The sequence below is a fragment of the Salmo salar genome, chromosome 06 (genome assembly GCF_965601325.2).
Source record: "Salmo salar chromosome 06, fSalSal1, whole genome shotgun sequence".
Classification (NCBI taxonomy): Eukaryota; Metazoa; Chordata; class Actinopteri; order Salmoniformes; family Salmonidae; genus Salmo; species Salmo salar.
Genome location: NC_138296.1, coordinates 68,104,423 through 68,126,153, shown reverse-complemented (window position 1 = coordinate 68,126,153; position 21,731 = coordinate 68,104,423). Strand labels below are relative to the sequence as shown.

Below are 21,731 nucleotides of genomic sequence, written 5' to 3'. Positions count from 1 at the left end.
TGAGCGGAAAATAATTGTATTTTATTGTTTTCACTTTCAATTGACATTATCTGCAGATAAGCAAGTATCCATGTGGCCCCTTTCCACAGACAAAACTCAAAAAGGACAAAAAACATAAGCAATACAAACACCTTAGTTTTACAGTACACTCTGGGGCACTTTGAAGGAATTGTGCAACATCATACACATTATATAGCAGCTGCAGTGTAACAGTGTTGGCACTGACTATACTGTGGATTACATTGCTAAATTATAATCAGGCTGTCAAGGGACTTTAGATAGCGGCGTGTCAAAGCCATATAATAATATATGGTTTATTGTCACATACACCAGATAGGTGTAGTAAAATGTGTGGTTTTACAAGGTCAGCCATAGTAGCACAGCACCCCTGGAGTAGGGTTACGTGCATTGCTCAATTGCACATTGATGGATGTTCTACCTTGTCGGCTTGGGTATTCGAACCAGCAACCTTTCGGTTACTGACCCAACACTCTAACCGCCAGGCTACCATATGGTGTATTGCACATACACTACATAACCAAAAGTATGTGGACACTGCTTCAAATTAGTGGAATTGGCTATTTCAGCGACACCCGTTGCTGAAAAGGTGTATAAAATCGAGTACACAGCCATGCAATCTCCATAGACAAACATTGGCAGTAGAATGGCCTTACTGAAGAGCTCAGTGACTTTCAACGTGGCACCATCATAGGATGCCACCTTTCCAACAAGTCAGTTCGTCCAAATTTCTGCCCTGCTAGAGCTGCCCCGGTCAACTGTAAGTGCTGTTATTGTGAAGTGGAAACGTCTAGGAGCAACAACAGCTTAGCCGCGGAATTGGTAGGCCACAGAAGCTCACAGAATGGGACCGCCGAGTGCTGAAGTGCGTGGCACGTAAAAATCATCTGTCCTCGGTCTCAACACTTACTACAGAGTTCCAAACTGCCTCTGGAAGCAACGTCAGCACAAGAACTGTCTGTCGGGAGCTTCATGAAATAGGTTTCCACTTGGTGGAGGAGAAATAATGGTCTGGGGCTGCATTTTATGGTTGGGACTAGGCCCCTTAGTTCCAGTGAATGGAACTCTTAACGCTACAGCATAAAATGACATTCTAGTCGATTCTGTGATTCCAACTTTGGGGCAACAGTTTGGGGAAGGCCCTTTTCTGTTTCAGCATGACAATGCCCCCGTGCACAAAGTGAGGTCCATACAGAAATGGTTTGTTGAGATCGGTATCAAAGAACTTTACTGGCCTGCAGAGAGACCTGACCTCAACCCGATCGAACACCTTTGGGATGAATTGGAACTTCGACTGAGAGCCAGGCGTAATCGCCCAACTCACTAATGCTCTTGTGGCTGAATGGAAGCATGTCCCGGCAGCAATGATCCAACATCTACTGGAAAGCCTTCCCAGAAGAGTGGAGGCTGTTATAGCAGCAAAGGGGGGACCAACTCCATATTAATGCCCATGATTTTGGAATGAGATGTTTGACGAGCAGGTGTCTACATACTTTTGGCGATGCAGTGTACATAGTGTATATAATTAGTTCAGTTTGGATGTACTCATTCTTAATTGGGGACAAATAAGAATGAGTGTCTATGCAAGGATTACATTTAATAACATTATTAACTTCAGTGGTCTTTGAAATACCAAGTGCTTGGTAAATGGAATACATTTTAAGTAAGATAAATAAATAATTGAGACATAACTACATTGCTATAGAAAATGTAATAAGTTCACTATCAAAATTAGAAAAAAGCAATGAAATGTTATGAATGTCCATACAGAAATGGTACTTCTTCATTATTCAGAACTAAGTAAAATGCTAGAAAAGGAAAACATCCGTCAACCAAATAAAAAAATGTCTAGTCATAAGTAGCTAAATAATAACATTCGCTCTGACACTGAAATATGAATAATTATAAGCACATATCCTGCAGGAAGCAGGATAACATATAAACGCCTATGGATTGGATCTTCTGATTAATGATTGGATGAGAGGAATTATTCCTGTTAAAACAAAGGAAATACAAGAGCCAATACAGTGGTTGAGAAATGTGCTGGGAGATGGCTACTGTGCATAGTGCTTAAAGACACAGAGTGACCTATATAAGCTCCTGTGAAGGTTTGGAGATGTTTGAATTGTGATGCTGCAGTCATTATGACTCCTGTTTGTGCTTCATCATCCACACAGCATTCTTAGTATTTCCACAATATCCCTCTAGGTGGCGCTGCTATACCATTAGCGACCAATCTCGGCAGAACAATTATCTGTGCCATGTATTCAACAAACGTATCAATGTTTTAACACATTCATGTAAGTAATATACTGAAAAGTAGATTGTGCATGTTGCACATTTGCCATATGCCTTGTGCACCTTGTGTGTCATATTTGGTCCATATTTGTATGAATGGCTTAAATCTCAAGACAAGTAACAATGATCATCCTCACAGGCCAAGGCAGGTCAGAGATCCTACATTCTATGCTCCCGTGCGGTTCTGTATAATGACTTAAATAGGTTTAAATAAGCACCACTTCATGAACCAGAGATGATGGTGATTGTAGAGACAGTAGTGGATCATCAAGCAGAAGAAGCAGGGGGACTATGGGAAGTCTGAAAGGTGTAGTTGAGTGCTTATAGTTTACCTGTCTGTAAACAAATCATGGCTCAGCTAAAACCACTACAGTAAAAACATTATCATAATAACACATTACAAGATACAATCAAGAGAAAAGGGAGATTTCAAGTAACCTCAGGAAACTTTGTTGAATGCGCTGTAGGCCTCCGAAATGTTCAGTAGATTGTTAAGCGACCTATTTGGGTTACAGTGAGGTCTCCTGGGAAAAGCTGACTGAAGTTTCCATCTTGGCGCCATTGGTTGGCTTGTCTGATAGGCACTTAGTAGTGACCTAAGACAAGGAGAGAGGAAGATCTCTTTAATTAAAGTCTTACATAGTCCTTTCATGAGACGAGTCCTCTCATCACTCAAGTGGCTAGTAACAATGGCATAAGCCAAATCACTGTTCATTAAACCAACACAGTGGGGTGCATAATCACATAGCCAAATTCTAACGTCATAGGGTATCTCAACTGCCTGAAGACTATTTCAAATAATGCATTGAAAATACATTGATTAAAATGTTTTATTTTCTTTCACTCTGCTCTCTGCATGATACAGATTCACATTGGACGAGGCCGGCAGAAAGACTGTTCTGTCTTTTGATGTTTACCTGGGTCTTGATGTGGGCAATCTCATGACATATGAGACAGCTTCAAAATAGCTGTCAATGTGAAAGAACAAGCAGACTAGTGACCTGACCTCTGCGTGTGATACATCATTCAAGGAAAAGGTCACAAGTGATTGAGAGGAGGGTGACCTTTCAGCAGAAAGAAAAAAGAAGAGAGAAAATCTCTCTGAGGGAAAGGGAGAGAACGTGACTTACTGCTTGAAGAGTTTTGCTGTCAATGCCCATGTTGACATTGTTCCTTTTCAGTTCTGATTTTATGAAGGCTGAAACAAACAAGAGAAAGTAATTAAGAGAGCCTCAAACAATATATAAACATAGACATGTGTGGCGTAGTCAACGTAGTATTGTTATGTATTTTATTGTGTTATATTGTATTCTCAGTCTGTTTCAGTTTTCATAGCAGAAGGTGAATCATATGGGAGACATCCATACTCCACAGAACAGAGCAGAACCCATGAGTACAGAACAAAATCAGAGCAGTGAGCCAACCGACCTGTAAGAAAGATACCCAGGAAGATCCAGACACAGAGAAACAGGTTCCCAGCCAGGGGTGTATAGTCTGTTGTCAGTTTCCCCTGGATCAAAGTAAAAAGAATCCCAAAGATCTGAGGGAAGAAGGTGATATGAGAGTGAGAAAAACATTGTACACCTGTATTGTCTCAAGGGTATACAAGCATCATACTAACTGGCTAAACAGATTGACTTCCCACTTGGCAAAGAAGCTTAACCTGTATGAAGAATCAGAATAGAAAGTATACACTGTGTGGATATATACTTGTTTGAAAATGGGTGTGGTTAGGGTAAGGTTACACAATATCCTGTTAAGAGGAGGACACATTTTGTGTTGTATGAGAATGCACAAATCTCTGGAGGCAGTCACACATGGTTCCACAAACAATGAAAAAGACTTGTGATTGTTAGCACGTGTTTGGGGCTTACCTGTGCAAAAGCATTAAGGAGACCAGAGGATGTCCCTTCCGATTCAGGATATGTAATTTCAACCCCAAATTCAAAGCCAAGAGGAAGGTAACCTGTCATGAAGAACCTACAGAATGACAAAATCATATCAGTGAACCATGGCTGCCCTCAGGAAAAACAGACTGCTTTATCTTGATGCCGTTGTTTTGGTTGAACATAGCCTCTGGCCGCTACATAGGTAATAAAGTGACATTGTGTGTGTGACTGTTTACCTTCAAAACATACAAGAGCAAGAGGAACTGATGACAAAATAAGCAACGGCAAGAAAAGAAGGTGCCTGTTTTTTTAACGCCATACCGTTCACTAGATCTTCATGTTGACACAATGTGCAACATTGGCAATTATAACTATATTACTTCTTAATGATCATTTCAAGAACTTATTTACAATTTTAGAACAAACCAGGTCGTCATTGTAAATAAGAACGTGTTCTTAATTGACTTACCTGTATAAATAAAGGTGAAATAATAAAAAAATACAAAGAAGAGTTATCTTACCCCAGCACCCCAGCAGTGAAGAATACCAGGTAGATACTGTTGAGGTTCAGAGTGAAGCTGAACAGCACCATACCAATGAAAGACAGGATGTAGACTATCAGAGTGGTCATTCTGAAGAACAAGCACAGGACAGAACATCGTTGGGAGTAAAAGTGGATGTTCTATACAGAGGCTCACAATTGAATAGGAAAAAGGCCGGTGTCATGGGCAGGGAAAATGTACAACGTCACTCCCACCTTCATCATTCTCTCTATGTATCGGGGACTTACTGTACATAGCCTATATAAGTTGACTTTATTATGAATTACTTCATTGCTTGCTAAAATGTCACTGATTCTAACCATTGGTTTCATACCCAACCCAGCACCTGTATGAATAGCATATCAGAACACATCACACTTCTCCAGAGGATAATAAGTTAAGCAGGCGGTGACTTTCAGAGCAAATGAGAATGCTCAGTCATGTGAGAAATCTCCCTAAATCTGATTAGTCAAACTGACTTGCATTAAGAGAATGTTACTACAAACCTGTGTTAATTGGATCTGAACTGGCAGGACATCCTTTTTGGAATGTACAGCAGGCTGCTTATCTAAAGGATGAGTTAAAACTCATACACTTCAGAGTTTGTCTTTACAACACTTCCCTTTCTAGTAACCGCAGAGTACTGTATGTCCACAAAAAAGCCACCGCAGTGCACAAAGTCTTCAGAAATAACCGTAATGTTTTTAATAGACATACTGTAACTGCCTTCTGCAAGTCACAACTGCATCTTGTGCAACATAGTTTAATGACTGTGTCACTGAAGAATGTAGTGATTTATGTCACTGGCAGTTGGGCTTGGGGACGGTACCTACTTGTAGGTTTTGGTGTGGTCCAGCCACAGTCCACAGATGATGGAGCCCACCATTCCAGCCACCACCAGGGTCAGGCCAATCCTGCCTGCATTCAGCTCCTGGTTCTGGGGTGAGGAGGTTGATGTTAGTGGAGGGTACAGAAGGCTTTTCCAGGGACATGTGTCACACTATCATATTTGCATGAAGGGCCACCCACCAAAAAAGGGCCACCACCCATCAGAAAAGCCATTCCGTGACCCAGGAAACAAAACGGCAAAGTTTTAACATACATAGATAGCTTTTTGAATATGAACACTGTGCTTCAAGACTTGTAAAAGTTTAACATTAGTTCAATATTATGAATCAAAGGTACAATTTCGAAATCATAGCGCATTTTGGGTAATTTCTCCCAGCAACATTATGAGGTTGACATGTCACACATGTTACGCTGTTCATGCTTACAGAAAGCAACATATTTATCGGGCCAGAGGAATCCCAAAACAATAAAAGATTAGAAGTTGTTGAAACGTGCTAAATGAGTTTTTCTCAGATGCCAAACCAGCGCTTTATGTAGCTGTCGGCACCTTGAATGTTTTGTGAGCTGTATTAGCTAGCAGGAAAAACAAAGCAATGATGGCCTTGTAGGCTAAATACATCTGCCAAAGCGACTTCTATTAACTCAGAAAACCAATGCACACGGTTAAAATGTATTTCCTTATTTCAGGGTTCATCTGGATCAGTGAAGGACGGGTAAAGTGTTGCTTGAGCTTATGCAAGGGCGAACACCGAACGGACAAATAGTTCTCTGTTCTGTGTGTCAGTGTGCAGCAAAAGTAACCAAGGTGAAAAATGGCAACGTCAGAACATTGCTAGGGAAATTACCCAAGATGTGCTGTGATTTTGATGCTAAATATAGTAACTTTGATTAAAGATTGCGGTTTTACACGTTCTGAATGAGACAGTGTTCCTGTTCATAACATTATCTATATGTTTGATGGGTGGCTCTTGGACTAACATGGCTAAAGCGGAAAAACTCACCAGAAGCGGGCAGGCAGAGCAAGCAGACATAGGCGAATGGAAAGGACAGGACAGGCAGAACAGTGACTATATGCTAGCAGGATAGTCCATAACTCCAATCATCTTTGCTGATAGTGATGTTCGGTTTCCATACATGGATGAATTGGTCTAATTTAGCATGTATGGTAACGCCTCAACCCTTAGCTACCTCTTCCAGTTCAAATGAGCTCTAAAGAAAAGTTAATAATGACAACATTTGTATTGTTTTTGTGTGTGACTACAGCGCCTGCGATAAAACGCAAAAATAGAGACCCTTTCTCACTGAGATAGGCGTTAAAGCAGACAACCCAGCCACCCGGCTTCAGTTGGGTCATTATAATTCAAAACAACGCATTCAAAAGTAAATCACATACACACCTCGCATGCTAAAACTAGCTAAAACTGAAGGCTCAAGGGGACTCCAGACAAAATATGGCCTGGATGCATGTATACTTTAGAAAGAAAAGGAGAGCCGCACGCTCTAGGAGCTCAGATGCAATAATTTAATAACCAACGTTTCGACAGCCAAGCTGGATGCATGTATAACCTTAAAGCTGGTCACATGGTCTATCGGTTTAGGGGGTACAGTTCAGGGATTTATGGAAAGTCAGGTGGGAAAGTGATGTTTACGTCATTTGACATTTTACAGTGAGAGGAGGCTGCTACTAGAGTTCACGGAATGTTGCTGGTCTTTCAGTCTTTCAACCAACCCTGACTGTCTCTCTCCTCCAAGGGTAGCAGGCATGCATGAAAAGTGGTTATGAACTACAAACAGGACACAATGGATTCGTGCCCTGTCATGGTCTGAGCTCTCATTTAACTCCATCTGTTTACAGAGAAAGCCTTTTGCTTCAAGTCTTTCACTTTTGTGCAGTTCCAGAGCTTGTGTTTGATCTAGCTATGCATGTAGTAATCAACCTATCAAATAATCTTGATTTTCAGTAATTGGAACACACATGTTGTACTCCACTTACCTCGTAACAAGCCATAATCATCTGATTGAGAAGTGTTGACACAGAGTAGAAAGAACCAGTCATGATACCTAAAAGAAAATGTATTTATTTTACTGTTTTATCCCGACATAGTGATAAACTTCAATAATCTGTATAGTACACACAAAACCATGAAATTTAACTGAACACCAACAAAAGAAACTCAAATTCAAGAAAGGATTAGCTAAACTGAGTGTATATAACCGGACTGAGCACTGACTGGGCAGTCAGTCTGCCTGCCTTGGGGTGTATGGGGTTAAAGACAGATGGATCTCATAATGAACAACTATCCCCAGGAAACAATCAGTGGAATGGACAGAATGCTATAACAGGAGACTGTGAAGGACAGCACACTGGATAACTGGCCTGGCGCCAGATCTGTGTGTGCTTTGGTCAACACCTCAAAATGTCATTGTCATGTCATAAACTTTGCAATGACAACAAACACAACAGATGAGTTAGCTAAAGCACAGACCTGAGTCCAGGCTACTGGCAAGTAGTCAGGTGTCTCACCATAACTTTTAAGAAGCTTTAGGTTACTGCCTGTAATACAGTAGTAATACCATAGTTATAGTGTAGTTACAAGATAAGGTGTAAGATAAGGGAAGATTATAAGTCAGGTGTCTCACCATAACTGATGAGCAGTAGGATGAAAGGTTTGTTCTTGAACAGGTTGATGATGGACTGTCGGTAGGAGTAGTCTTCAGGAGCACAGTCAGGTAGGACAGCCTGAGCTTGGCTGGGAGGTAGTGGGGGTCTGTCTTCCATGACTAGGAGAAAAGAGACACAGACAACATCAACACATTTGGCTGGAAAGTAGTGGGGGTCTGTATTTTATGCCTAGGAGAGAAGTGGCATAGTCAACACTAACACTCTGTGTTTGCAGCTTTACAACATAATGGACAAGTGTTTCTCTCTTTCTTGCTTCAAAAGCTCTCAGTAGCATATGACTGCAATGACTCCTATGCAATCCTGGTTTACAGTGGTATGTTTGAATGGTTGGTATGTTCGTATGGTATCCGTAGCCTGTGGAAAATATAAGTGCAGTCGTCTGGACCTATGGAGTTAGTTGCTACAGTGACTATGATGTGCTATCCATCGGGTGCATTTCTGCAGAGTACCAATCCAGATGGCATCACAAGGCTTGTCTCAACTTAATTACCAATTACAGTCAAGATGAACAGAGCAGTGGAGACTACAGCCGTCCCATAAAACATAACGCTGATGTTGTGTCCCATCAACTCCTTGTCTTCCACAGTGTTGGGGACCAGGACAGGGGGAAGCAGGAAGCCAATAGCAGTGCCCAGCTAAAGAGTGATCAGACAAATTCATCAATGTCACACATACTCCATCAAAATACAGAAATGTCATTTTTATACAGCAGTAAAACATGTACACAGCGTTAGCCTGTAACGTTTACAATGTGATTAGGCTAAAGGATTCACTAAAAGCCCCCCATCACATGACTCAATAGGCCTACACACCTGGTTACCTAGAACGGCTGTTGCACATGCGGTAGACACCTCCTTCGGGCCAAACCACACTGATGCAATCCTAGAGGGCAGCCCGAGGATGAAGACTTGGGCTACGGAACATATTATCTGTGCAGTCACTGTTACACCGAAAAGATCGGGCCGGACGCTGGCGCATTTCACCCACGCACCGACGCAGTTCAAACCCGCGCCCATGAGGGCTGTCAATTTCAGTCCTTTTTTATCCAGTAACCATGTTGCGGGGAAGATCAAAGGCACATACGCCACCATGTATACAATTGACAGCCAATCGATCTTGTCGTTGGATACATTGTAGAAGTGGGCGAAAATGTTGGTGATGATGCTGTACTGGATCCATTGAAATGCGTTGACGAGGGAGTAGAGGCTGAACACAGCTAAAACGGCGAATCTTCTCCAAAAGAGCTTAGTTTCGATACATTTTTCATCTCCAGGAAGCATAGCCTGTTTCTCATCTGGAGGCATCTCCTGTTCCAACGCCTTCGAGTCCAGTTCTGTCAGATGTGCCGCTCCATTCGTTAGGTCGGAGTACTGATCCCCAGTTGGGACTGCTCCGTTATGCATCGGCGTCTTGATGTCTATTTCAGATGCGTTGTCAAGCCGCAAATGCTCCTGGACTAACTCGCCAGCCACCATGATGCTGGGCCGACGTTGCTTATCTTTTTACCTTATAGTCAGGAAAAACGTTTACACAAAATAGGGCAGAGCCAACATTCAGTTAGTAGGTAATACAACAACTATTCATACCGTTTAGAAAAATACCTTTTAAAATGTTGTTGGCTATCTGTATTATTTGCTCTCATATAAAGCGCCTTCTTTCGCATGGTAGCCTATATCGGTGGCGCTTAGTGGATGCGCAGAGGATGGGGGCAGGGTGCATTTACATCACACAACTCACACATGGAGGCCTTCCGATGATGACTCCGACCAATCAAAATGCAGGATTTGGAGGGCTCTCCGGAGGGACGGTGTTGTAGTAGCTCTAACTCTACAGTACGGTTATGATCTCCAACCAGTCCCAAATATGTGAACGAAACAAGTGCGCACCGGCCTCTATGCATGGTAGATGAAGAAAAAAGATTGTGATAATAATTTGCTGTTATTCAAATAAACTGCATAATTTCCAGATTGGCATTGAGGTTGTTCAAAGGTGGTATCGTTCGTTAGTGACACATGGTCTCCTCAATTATCTCTCCCTAATCCGAATCTCAGTTTAATCCAGTCGGCCTGCCTAGCCTATTGGACACTCGCACTAGAAAGCTAACGTTTAGACAATGTGAAATGAAATCATCCACTTCAATGACAGGCCTAAAAATGATATTTGCTCAGTTAATTGTAGGCCTTAATAGCTACAATAGATTTATAGATGGGATGTTACACTTTTATTAGGCCAGGGCATATTGACGCATTTGAAAACGCGGGTCTTCAACTCATCCTCAGATTTACCCGTTTTAAAAAGGTTACTTTTCAAGAGCCACTGGCACCCGTAACTCAGTTCCACCATATCATTAGGAATTATAATAATTTAGTAATTTAATTGGATCTGTGCGATGTCACAGTTAGCTTTGTTGCGCGAAATTCTCAGGTTTCTAAATCCATGGAAGCCGCAGCAGGGCTAGAAGGGAAAAAAGCGCTCATTATAACACCTCATTATACACCACATAATTTGGCTGCTATTTGCTATAGTGCAGTGGCGACCCATCATTCAGGGCAGGTGGGGCAGAACCCCAGCTGTTTTAGCCCCACCTGTGTAGCTAAAATATATATATTTGTCCTGTTTTGCATGTTATTTTGGCATTCATTTGTGTCACATATCAGTTTGCTAACAATGTAAAAAACAAAATACAGTGCATTCTGAAAGTATTCAGACCCCTTGACTCTTTCCACATTTTGTTACTTTACAGACGTATTCTAAAATGGTTTCAATAGTTTTTTTCCCTCATCAATCAACACACAATACCCCATAATCCTCGAAAGGTTCTACAGCTGCAACATCGAGAGCATCCTGACTTGTTGCATCACTGCCTGGTATGGCAATTGCTCGGCCTCTGACCGCAAGGCACTACAGAGGGTAGTGCGTACGGCCCAGTCCATCACTGGGGCTAAGCTGCCTGCCATCCAGGACCTCTACACCAGGCCGTGTAAGAGGAAGGCCCTAAAAATTGTCAAAGACCCCAGCCACCCCAGTCATAGACTGTTCTCTCTACTACCGCATGGCAAGCGGTACCGGAGTGCCAAGTCTATAACAAAAAAGGTTTCTCAACTATTTTTAACCCCAAGCCATAAGACTCCTGAACAGGTAATCAATTGGCTACCCGGACTATTTGCATTGTGTACCCCCCCCCCCCCCCCCCCCCCCTCTTTTTACGCTGCTGCTACTCTCTGTTTATCATATATGAATAGTCACTTTAACTATACATTCATGTACATACTACCTCAATTGGGCCGACCAACCAGTGCTTCCGCACATTAGCTAACCGGGCTATCTGCATTGTGTCCCGCCACCCACCACCCGCCAACCCCTCTTTTACGCTACTGCGGCTCTCTGTTCATCATATATGCATAGTCAATTTATCCATATCTACATGTACATACCACCTCAATCAGCCTGACTAACCGGTGTCTGTATGTAGCCTCGCTACTTTTATAGCCTCGCTACTGTATATAGCCTGTCTTTTTACTGTTGTTTTATTTCTTTACTTACCTACTGTTCACCTAATACATTTTTTGCACTATTGGTTAGAGCCTGTAAGTAAGCATTTCACTGTAAGGTGAAGGAAAGATGAATGTTGCAAAGTACAGATGAAAACCTGCTCCAGAGCACCAGGACCTTAGACTGGGACAAAGGTTCACCTTCCAACAGGACAACGACCCTAAGCACACAGCCAAGATAGCGCTGTTGTATTCGGCGCACGTGACAAATAAACTTTGATTTGATTTTTGACAAAGTAATTTTAAAAGTATTAAAAATAAAAAATGAAATATCACATTCACATAATTATTCAGGCCCTTTGCGCAGTACTTTGTTGAAGCAGTGATTACAGCCTGGAATCTTCTTGGGTATGACGTTACAAGTTTGGCACACCTGTATTTGTGGAGTTTCTCCCATTATTTTCAGCAGATCCTCTCAAGCTCTGTCAGGTTGAATGGGGAACGTCGCTACACAGCTATTTTCAAGTCTCTCCAGAGATGTTCGATCAGGTTCAAGTCCGGGCTCTGGCTGGGCCACTGAAGGACATTTAGAGGTTTGTCCCAAAACCACTCCTGCGCTATCTTGGCTGTGTGCTTAGGGCGTTGTCCTGTTGGAAGGTGAACCTTTGCCCCAGTCTGAGGTCCTGGTGCTCTGGAGCAGGTTTTCATCAAGGATCTCTCTGTACTTTGCAACATTCATCTTTCCTTCGATCCTGACTATTCTCCCAGTCCCTGCCACTTAAAGACATCCCCACAGCATGATGCTGCCACCACCATGCTTCACCATAGGAATGGTGCCAGATTTCCTCCAGACGTGACGCTTGGCATTCAGGCCAAAGAGTTAAATCTTGGTTTCGTCAGCCCAGAGAATCTTATTTCTCATTGTCTGAGAGTCCTTTAGGTGCCTTTTGGTAAACTCCAAGCGGGCTGCCATGTGCCTTTTACTGAGGAGTGGCTTCCGTCTGCCACTCTACCATAAAGATCTGATTGGTGGAGTGCTGCAGAGATGGTTGTCCTTCTGGAAGGTTCTCCCATCTCCACAGAGGAATGCTGAAGCTCTGTCAGACTGACCATCAGGTTCTTGGTCACCTCCCTGACCAAGGCCTATGTCCCCTGATTGCTCAGTTTGGCCTGGCGGGTAGCTCTAGGAAGAGTCTTGGTGGTTTCAAACTTCTTCCATTTAAGAAGGATGGAGGCCTCTGTGTTCTTTGGGACCTTCAATGCTGCAGAAATTATGTGGTACCATTCCCCAGATCTGTGCCTCGACACAAACCTGTCTCGGAGCTCTACGGACAATTCCTTCAACCTTATGGCATGGTTTTGGCTCTGACATGCACTGTCAACTGTGGGACCTTACATAGACAGGTGCGTGCCTTTCCAAATCATGTAAAATCAATTGAATTTACCCAAGGTAGACTCCAATCAAGTTGTAAAAACATCTCAAGGATGATCAATGGAAACAGGATGCACCTGAGCTCAATTTCGAGTCTCATAGCAAAGGGTCTGAATACTTATGTAAATAAGGTGTTTCTGTTTTTATTAAAAAATATATATAATTTTGCTTTGTAATTATGGGGTATTGTGTGTAGATTGATGAACCCCAAAAAATGTAATCCATTTCAGAATAAGGCTGTAATGTAACAACATTTTCAAAAAGTCAAGGAGTCTGAATACTTTCAGAATGCACGGTATATTGAGTTAATAAAGCTGCATACAAACATGGTCTTCTTTTTGCTTTCTTGAATAAGGCAGCTCCAAAATGCAGGTGTTTCAGCCTAGCTCAGTGCTTTCTGTGGTTGAGGTGCAGCCATCAGAAAATACAACACATATGTGTTCGTAATCTTCTCTAATTGCGCAGTGATTGGTTGAGTGTTCTATCACTCATGGGGACACTACGTCACCGCAGAATCTACAGGGTGAGCTAGGCAATTCAAGCCCCCTTGGGTGCTGCCATAGATTTACATTCAAAGTCCCCATCCAAGAAGGCTCAAGATCATTGGCCAACAGATAAAATTATGTCAAATCACGTTATATCTACCATAGCGTTGATTGGACTGATCATGCCAACATTATATTTTCAAAATCTTAGCTAGCAAGCTTGACAAGCAGTCATCATAATGAATCATGTCGACAATCTACTGGAAAATAATTTTCAACCTTTTTATATGAAGAGAAATTATAGATAAAACGTATCGGTGCTCATCGGCCATTGGACATAAACATTACACAACAAGTCAGAAAATTGCAACTTCAACAATGAGTGGTTTGGAAGGAATCAGTGGCTAACTGCAAGCGTTGCAAAGCAATCACTATTTTGCGTCCTCTGCCTGCTATTCGGCGGAGTGGGTGTGTGGTTCAAGTCTGGATTTAAGGATTTAAAACATCTATCGCTTAAGAGGATAAACATTCACACACAACACCATGGGCCAGAAAAGGTTGAATACATTGGCCATGCTGTCAATCCAGCATGACTTCTGCCACTTTCAAAACAACTGGAAACTCGGAATTGGGAAATCTCAGACTTCAGTGAGTTCAAAACAACTGGAAACTGGGAAAATAGGTTTTGAAAGGTCATCCAACTCGGAATTCCAAGTCAGGAAATCAGGCCTCTTTCTAGAGCTCCAACCTGAAGATCACTGATATCATGATTTTACCTTGTTTTTTTAAAAAGATTATCCAGATGTCATGAAAGCACCATGAATCCAGAGAATGCTAGACTTTGATGACAAAATTTGCCCACAAGAAGGACCGCCGTGCTACTGTCCTGTTCATGTGAGCATAGCACAATCCAAAAAATTGATTGTATGCTGCTACATACATGATTTAATATACCAGGGAGATATGCATACTGTAGCTAAGAAAATAATACTAAGTGTATGTTGTGTAGTAAGCTGTTAGTAGCCCATGTGTCTCACCCTAATAATTTGGTCCCTCTTCCCGTCAGAACTTAGCCTACTGTTCTGAATTAGTGGTGCACATGTAGCCTATAGCCTATTTTAGAGAAATGTCATCATCGAATATTGTAAAAGCTTTCGTTGTCTGCTCATTTGCCCCCGTTATTTATTCTTCTGTTCTGACTCGGTGTACAGGGATAAAACTGTAAGAGCGGCCCAAGTTCTGAATTCTGTCGCTGTACATTTCAAAAGTCCTGAACAAATAGTTATATTGACTACGTCCGTCTTAACTTGCTCCTCGAAATTACGGCTTGCCTCTAATCCGCTCATTGTTCCCTCATGGCATAGTTTGTACATCTCAATTGGTCTACATCTCAATATAGGTCTATCTCATTAGTGCTGTGTCTTATTGGTCGATTTAGGCAATGTTGGAAGGATTTAATTGTTTTGCTTACTTTGTGTATTATAATTAGCTCATGTGATTTTCTTCATGAGGAGGGGATACTATATAATGTTGTTGGGTCTGTTACCATGTGACAGTCTCTTCCCATTCAAATATTTGTTTTCAACAAAAAGTTCAGTAATATAATCCATGTAATTCCAGTTGATATAGCGAGGGTTGTTTTGTTTGTGCAATGCGCTGTCTTTGGGTCGGTATACTGTCTATAAAAGTGGATCATGTTTTCTGTCCCTTTTAGACCACATAGGCCTGATAAAATATTTCAAATGGTAGGCTAACTGCATCTCTCTCTTCTCTCTCTTCCTCTGTGCTGACTTAAAGAAGAGTAATGTTAAGGCTGCAAAATCTCGCTGAATCTTCTGTACTAACATCTATCAGAATTTCTGTCTGTGTCCATTTTGAAAGTGCAGACCGAATAGGCCTACCTCGTGCAGCACGTTTGCATGCACTTGCTTATACTTGGAGCTAAGTGTTAATGATATAAAAACAAACTTTATGAATTTACTCAACATAAACGTACTAATGTTTTTGTATGGTGCAAAAGTCAAAACTATGTTGGCGTTCATTATTATTGAAGGAGATGCTTATCAACTTGCACAAATCCTCAAGGAGTCAGTAGAAACCACATTTGTTTATGCAAGTCAGGCATATTAGCTATGATTTTTTTTAAAAACAGTAAATGAGGCTGAATGAACTGTTTTCGCTGCCAGACGAGGCTCTGCTGATAGCCAGGTGTAGCCGTGGTAAGGAATCACTCCATGGTGCTGAAAGGATAGCTCCACTGTCGGGAGAGCTTTTTGTACTGTAGGCCTTAACAGTTTTGTGGGCACAGTTTTTCACCGTTATAGCAATTTCATTTTTCATTTTCATTTTTTGTGTGTGTTTTGTTGTGTAGTGGCTTTGCTGGCATGCATCTAAAAAAAAATGTTGAGTTTGCCCCACCAATATTTACATGCTGAAATTGCCACTGCTACAGTGGTGTTAGAAAGCTTGGTTATGGGAAAGAGCAGAGAAGATACATTTTGACTGTCATTTGCAAGTCGTCTGCGACTTCAAGTCGCTCCAGGGCAGAGACTCCGGAGCAACGGTCCCGTTTTGGACAGCAGGACAGGTCACCAAATACCAGGAGCGAAAACGTAAGCATTGCCATCGTCATAGCCAATGATTGCTGATTTTATGTGTGACCATAGACATTGACGTTAGTGTCTGCTGACTGTCAGGATTTCTGGATTATGCTATGACATGTTTTTCCCACCGTGAACATGGTCTTTAAAATTCTGCTCAAATTGAAACCATGTGATGACTAATAATAAAAACTCATGGATAGTGACATTTTTATATTTTCCCTTTTCGAGGGCCACCTGGTATGAACCAGAGGAACAAAAGGCCCACCTTGGCCCGAGTGGTGCAGTGGGCTCTCAAGTGGCGCAGCGGTCTAAGGCACTGTGTCTCAGTGCAAGCGGCGTCACTACAGTCCCTGAATAGAATCCAGGCTGAATCACATCTGGCCGTGATTGGGAGTCCCATAGGGCGGTGCACAACTGGCTGGTGTGTTTACAGGAATATTCAATCTCTCCCTATGCCAGTCTGCTGTCCCCACATGCTTCAAGATGGCCACCATTGTTCCTGTATCCAAGAAGGCAAAGGTGACTGAACTTAATGACTATCGCCCTGTAGCACTCACCTCTGTCATCATGAAGTGCTTTGAGAGATTAGTCAAGAATCATATCACCTCCACCTTACCTGCCACCCTAGACCCACTTCAATGTGCTTACCACCCCAAAAGATCCACAGACGATGCAATCGCCATCACTCTGCACACTGCCCTATCCCATCTGGACAAGAGGATTACCTATGTAAGAATGCTGTTAAGTGACTATAGCTCAGCATTCAACACCATAGTATCCTCCAAGCTCATCGTTAAGCTCGAGGCCCTGGTGTCACGGGCGTCGTATGAATTGGACCAAAACGCAGCGGGAACGTGTAAACTCATCTTCTTATTTTATTAAAGAAGGAAAACAAAAGAAACACGTATACAAAAACAACAAACGACACTAAACAGTCCCATCAGGTGCATGAACACAAAACAGGAAACAACTACCCACAAATCCCATAGAAAAAACACCACTCTTAAATAGGACCTTCAATTAGAAGCAACGAGGAGCAGCTGCTTCCAATTGAAGGTCAACCCAATAAACACCACATAGAAATAGACATACTAGAACTAACATAGAAATAGACTAACATAGAACATAGCCCAACAAACCCCGAAACACTCTAAACAAACACCCCCTGCCACGCCCTGACCAAACTACAATAACAAACAACCTCTTTTACTGGTCACGACGTGACACCTGGGTCTGAACCCCGCCCTGTGCAACTAGGTCCTGGACTTCCTGATGGGCCGCCCCCAGGTGGTGTAGGTAGGAAACATCACCTCCACTCCGCTGATCCTCAACACTGGGGCCCCACAAGGGTGCATGCTCAGCCCCCTCCTGTACTCCCCGCCTCCAACTCAATCATCAAGTTTGCAGAAGACACAACAGTAGAATGCTTGATTACCAATGATGACGAGACAGCCTACAGGGAGGAGGTGAGGGCTCTGGGAGCCTGGTGCCAGGAATGTGACCTCTCACTCAACGTCAACAAAACAAAGGAGATGATTGTGAACTTCAGGAAACAGCAGAGGGTGCACCCCCCTATCTACATCGACGGGACCACAGTGTAGAAGGTGGAAAGCTTCAAGTTCCTTGGCGTACACATTACTGACAAACTGAAATGGACCACACAGACAGACAGTGTGGTGAAGAGGGTGCAACAGAACCTCACCAACCCTCACAAACTTTTACAGATGCACAATTGAAAGCATCCTGTCGGGCTGTATCACCACCTGGTATGGCAACTGCACTGACCGCAACCGCAAGGCTCTCCAGAGGGTGGTGCGGTCTGCCCAATGCATTACCGGGGGCAAACTACCCACCCTCCAGAACCCGATGTCACAGGAAGGCCAAAAAGAACATCAAGGACATCAACTACCCGAGCCACTGCCTGTTCACCCCGCTATCATCCAGAAGGCGAGGTCAGTACAGGTGCATCAAAGCTGGAACCAAGAGACTGAAAAACAGCTTCTATCTCAAGGCCATCAGACTGGGCTCATGAGTGGCGCAGTGGTCTAAGGTACTGCATCTCAGTGCAAGAGGCGTCACTGGAGTCTCAGTTTCGAATCCAGGCTGCATCCCATCCGGCCGTGATTGGGTGTCCCATAGGGCGGCTCACAATTGGCCCAGCATCGTCCGGGTTTGGCCGGGGTAGGCTGTCATTGTAAATAAGAATTTGTTCTTAACTGACTTGCCTAGTTAAATAAAGGTTAAATAAAATAAGAATAAATACAAATTAAACAGTCATCACTAGCACATTAGAGGCTGCTGTCTATAGGCATAGACTAGAAATCACTGGCCACTTTAAGGAATGGAACACTAGTCACTTTAATAATGTTTACATATCTGGCATTACTCATTTCAAATGTATATACTGTTTTCTATACTTCTACGGTATCTTAGTCACTTAATAATCTTTAGATATCTTGCATTACTCATTTCAAATGTATATACTGTATTCTATACTATTCTACTGTATCTTAGTCCGTTGCGCTCTGACGTCGCTCGTCCATATATATATATATATATAGTCTTAATTCATTCCAACTTTGATTTGTGTGTATTGGGTATATGTTGTGTAATTTGTTAGATTTTACTTGTTAGATATTACTGCACTGTCGGAGCTAGAAGCACAAGCAGTTCGCTACACCCGCAATAACATCTGCTAATCACGTGTATGTGACCAATAAAATTTGATTTGAATTGGCCCAGCGTCATTAGGTTTTGGCCGGGGTAGGCTGTCATTGTAAATAAGAATGTGTTCTTAACTGACTTGCCTAGTTAAATAAAGGTTAAATAAAAATAAAAATAAACCTGGTATGAACCAGAGAAACAAAAGGCCCATCTGGTATGAACCTGAATTAAATGGCACATCAATTATACATAGAAGGGTCCATCAACATGCACAAACACCAGTCTCCATTTTATTTCACAATTGCATTTCATTTTCAGAGATACAGCATGAGAGAACACAATATGAATTCATTTACAAAAAGCCAAGAATTAGACCTATTGTCACGTCCTGACGAGTAATAGGGGTTATTTGTTATTGTAGTTTGGTCAGGATGTGGCAGGGGGTATTTGTTTTATGTGGTTCGGGCTGGTTGTGTTAGTTGTAGGGTGTTTGATTTAGTATTCCGGGTTTTGGGCACTGTTCTATGTTTATGTATTTCTATGTTCATTCTAGTTATTTGTATTTCTATGTTTAGTTAATTGGGGGTTGAACCCTCAATTGGAGGCAGGTGTTTTCTCGTTGCCTCTGATTGAGGGTTCTATAAATAGGTATGTGTTTGTTTTAGTATTTGTGGGAGATTGTGCTGGGTATAGCTTTGTTGCCTTACCGGCCTGTTATTAGTCGTTGTGTTTTTGTTGTGTACGTGTTTGTTTTGGTTCACCTTCTTTGCCCATTTAATAAAGAAGATGAGTACACATTTCCCCGCTGCGTCTTGGTCCACTTTACCCTACGACAACCGTGACACCTATACATTTAGTGTGACGTGTGTGACCCATGGAACAATCGGAGGGCATTCTCTGTGGTGGCATGAATAACCAGGTGTGATTCCTTTGACTTGAGCAATGTACTCACAGACAAGCAGTGTGTTCTTAGGTTCATTCCTTTACTGGAGAGGGGAGATACATAATACGTTTAACGATTCAAAACAACCAGGTTGCTGCTTTCCATAATGTTGCATTCCAAATGATGATAACCCACATGTTTTTCTGGTCCCAAGACAAGAGAGTCTGTCTTCAGACAGATGTATTCCAATGGAATCAGTTTGGCTCTCTGTTACAACACAGTAACAACACAGTAACAACACAGTCATTATGAGGGGACTCAACAGGAACTATCAAAAATCATGTCTGGTTTTATCATACCATACGGCCGTTTCAGAGTTTTATGTTTTGCAGAAAATGCACAAAGCATTTGGCAAAGTGAAGCAGCCTTTAACCAATCTTTAAAACTTGAAACAAGAGCTTTGTATGCATATTAAAATATCAAGGAGTTAGAAAAGGTAAGGGATTTCTATAACAATGAGGACATACGGTACTGAGAGATTACTGGATTACTGCAGGTTAATGAACAACTATCGCTCACCTGTTCATTCCTGCAGAGACAGCTGGAGAGAAGGAGAAGAAGTACCCTGCCTGCACTTCTTCCATGGCCACTGATGGTTTCCCTGCAAAGTTGTGCATCAAAGCACAAGTGGTACCTAATAGGATAGCCAAAATAGCACATGTTAAGGCCTTCTAAAAACACATTCATCACTTCAGCAGTGAGGCAGTCCTCTTATGCAATCTTGATTTTAATACACCCACACTGTTCTTTCAGAGTAGCTATGGTGACCTTTGCAGCTGATTGGGAATGGATGTTCCTGCGTCACAGAGGAAATGCCCTCAACTTTGATTACACAACAAGAAACGGTCAGGAGAAATATACTGGTGACAAATAATAACGCTCCGTAATATCCAGTTACAGTGAGACATTCCATGCAAAGCCTGTTCTTATCCCTGCCAAGGACACTGCTCATTGCACTTGCCCACAGTCCGATAACATTCATGTAATGGTGTGTCTAGTACACATAGCAATATGGATCAAGGCACTATCCACGATGAACTCACACTAGCAAATCCAGCTCCTTGTACATTTGTAATTGCTTGTTGAAAACAGTCAACTGTTCTTATCTTTCCTGAAAAGTGGGGGCATACCAAGGTGTGAAGTCAAGACCAATCTGTAACCAAATAATAAAAAGAGACAGTTTTAACAGATGAGGGTCAACAGAAAAATATCCGAACTGTCAACGATTCAGTCTATTGGCAAAACATAACCTCAGCACAAATCTGAAATGGGCACTGGGCAGTGCAAAGTAGGACCCCGCTTATTGTAAACCAGTTGAACAGTGGGTGGTTAGCCAAAGGTTTCCCAGCCCGTGCCAACAGTCAGTCAATCCCACACAAAAGCACATGCTGGGAATGTCCAGCTAGAGCGCCCTGTCCCCACCAGCTTACTCTGCTCTGTTATTGAGACATTGTTGACTTTGTCCTAATACTTGCCTCTCTGGGCTCCACCAAATTAACATAGTGAAAGAATGCTTTATGACAGACATGCATTCCTTCCAAAGCTCATGCAAAGGATATAGATAATTTAGGGTATCAGCAGGCAGGGTGAATTGTTAGTGATTAAAGAAGTTGTTCTGTCAGAGTTCACATGCAGCTTAGCAAGCGGGATCTCAGGCTTAATAAATCTAATCCGTTTGCTTTACAGAAGTCACATCATCTTACAGTTTTTACACCAGAATATGACATATACGTTTAAGCATGGTGCAGGGCCAGACAGACCTGCTGCATGGGACTGGTGATCTGATAAGTGGCTTTTCCATGGGATTCTATGAGTAGGCCTACAGTACAGTACA

At 42.3% G+C, this 21,731-nt stretch overlaps 1 protein-coding gene across 1 annotated transcript; it reads right to left on the bottom strand.

Moving 5' to 3' along the window:
• Window positions 1-9,994, bottom strand: LOC106607827 (choline/ethanolamine transporter FLVCR1). The gene is made up of 10 exons (XM_014205218.3): window positions 9,092-9,994; window positions 8,770-8,914; window positions 8,237-8,377; window positions 7,590-7,657; window positions 5,581-5,684; window positions 4,727-4,837; window positions 4,191-4,296; window positions 3,745-3,856; window positions 3,447-3,514; window positions 1-2,912 (listed from the first exon to the last, which is right to left on the bottom strand). Exons 1-10 carry the CDS (start codon window positions 9,752-9,754, stop codon window positions 2,826-2,828), a joined length of 1,605 nt encoding a protein of 534 aa, XP_014060693.1. The 5' UTR covers window positions 9,755-9,994; the 3' UTR covers window positions 1-2,825.
• Window positions 9,995-21,731: the final 11,737 nt, after the last annotated feature.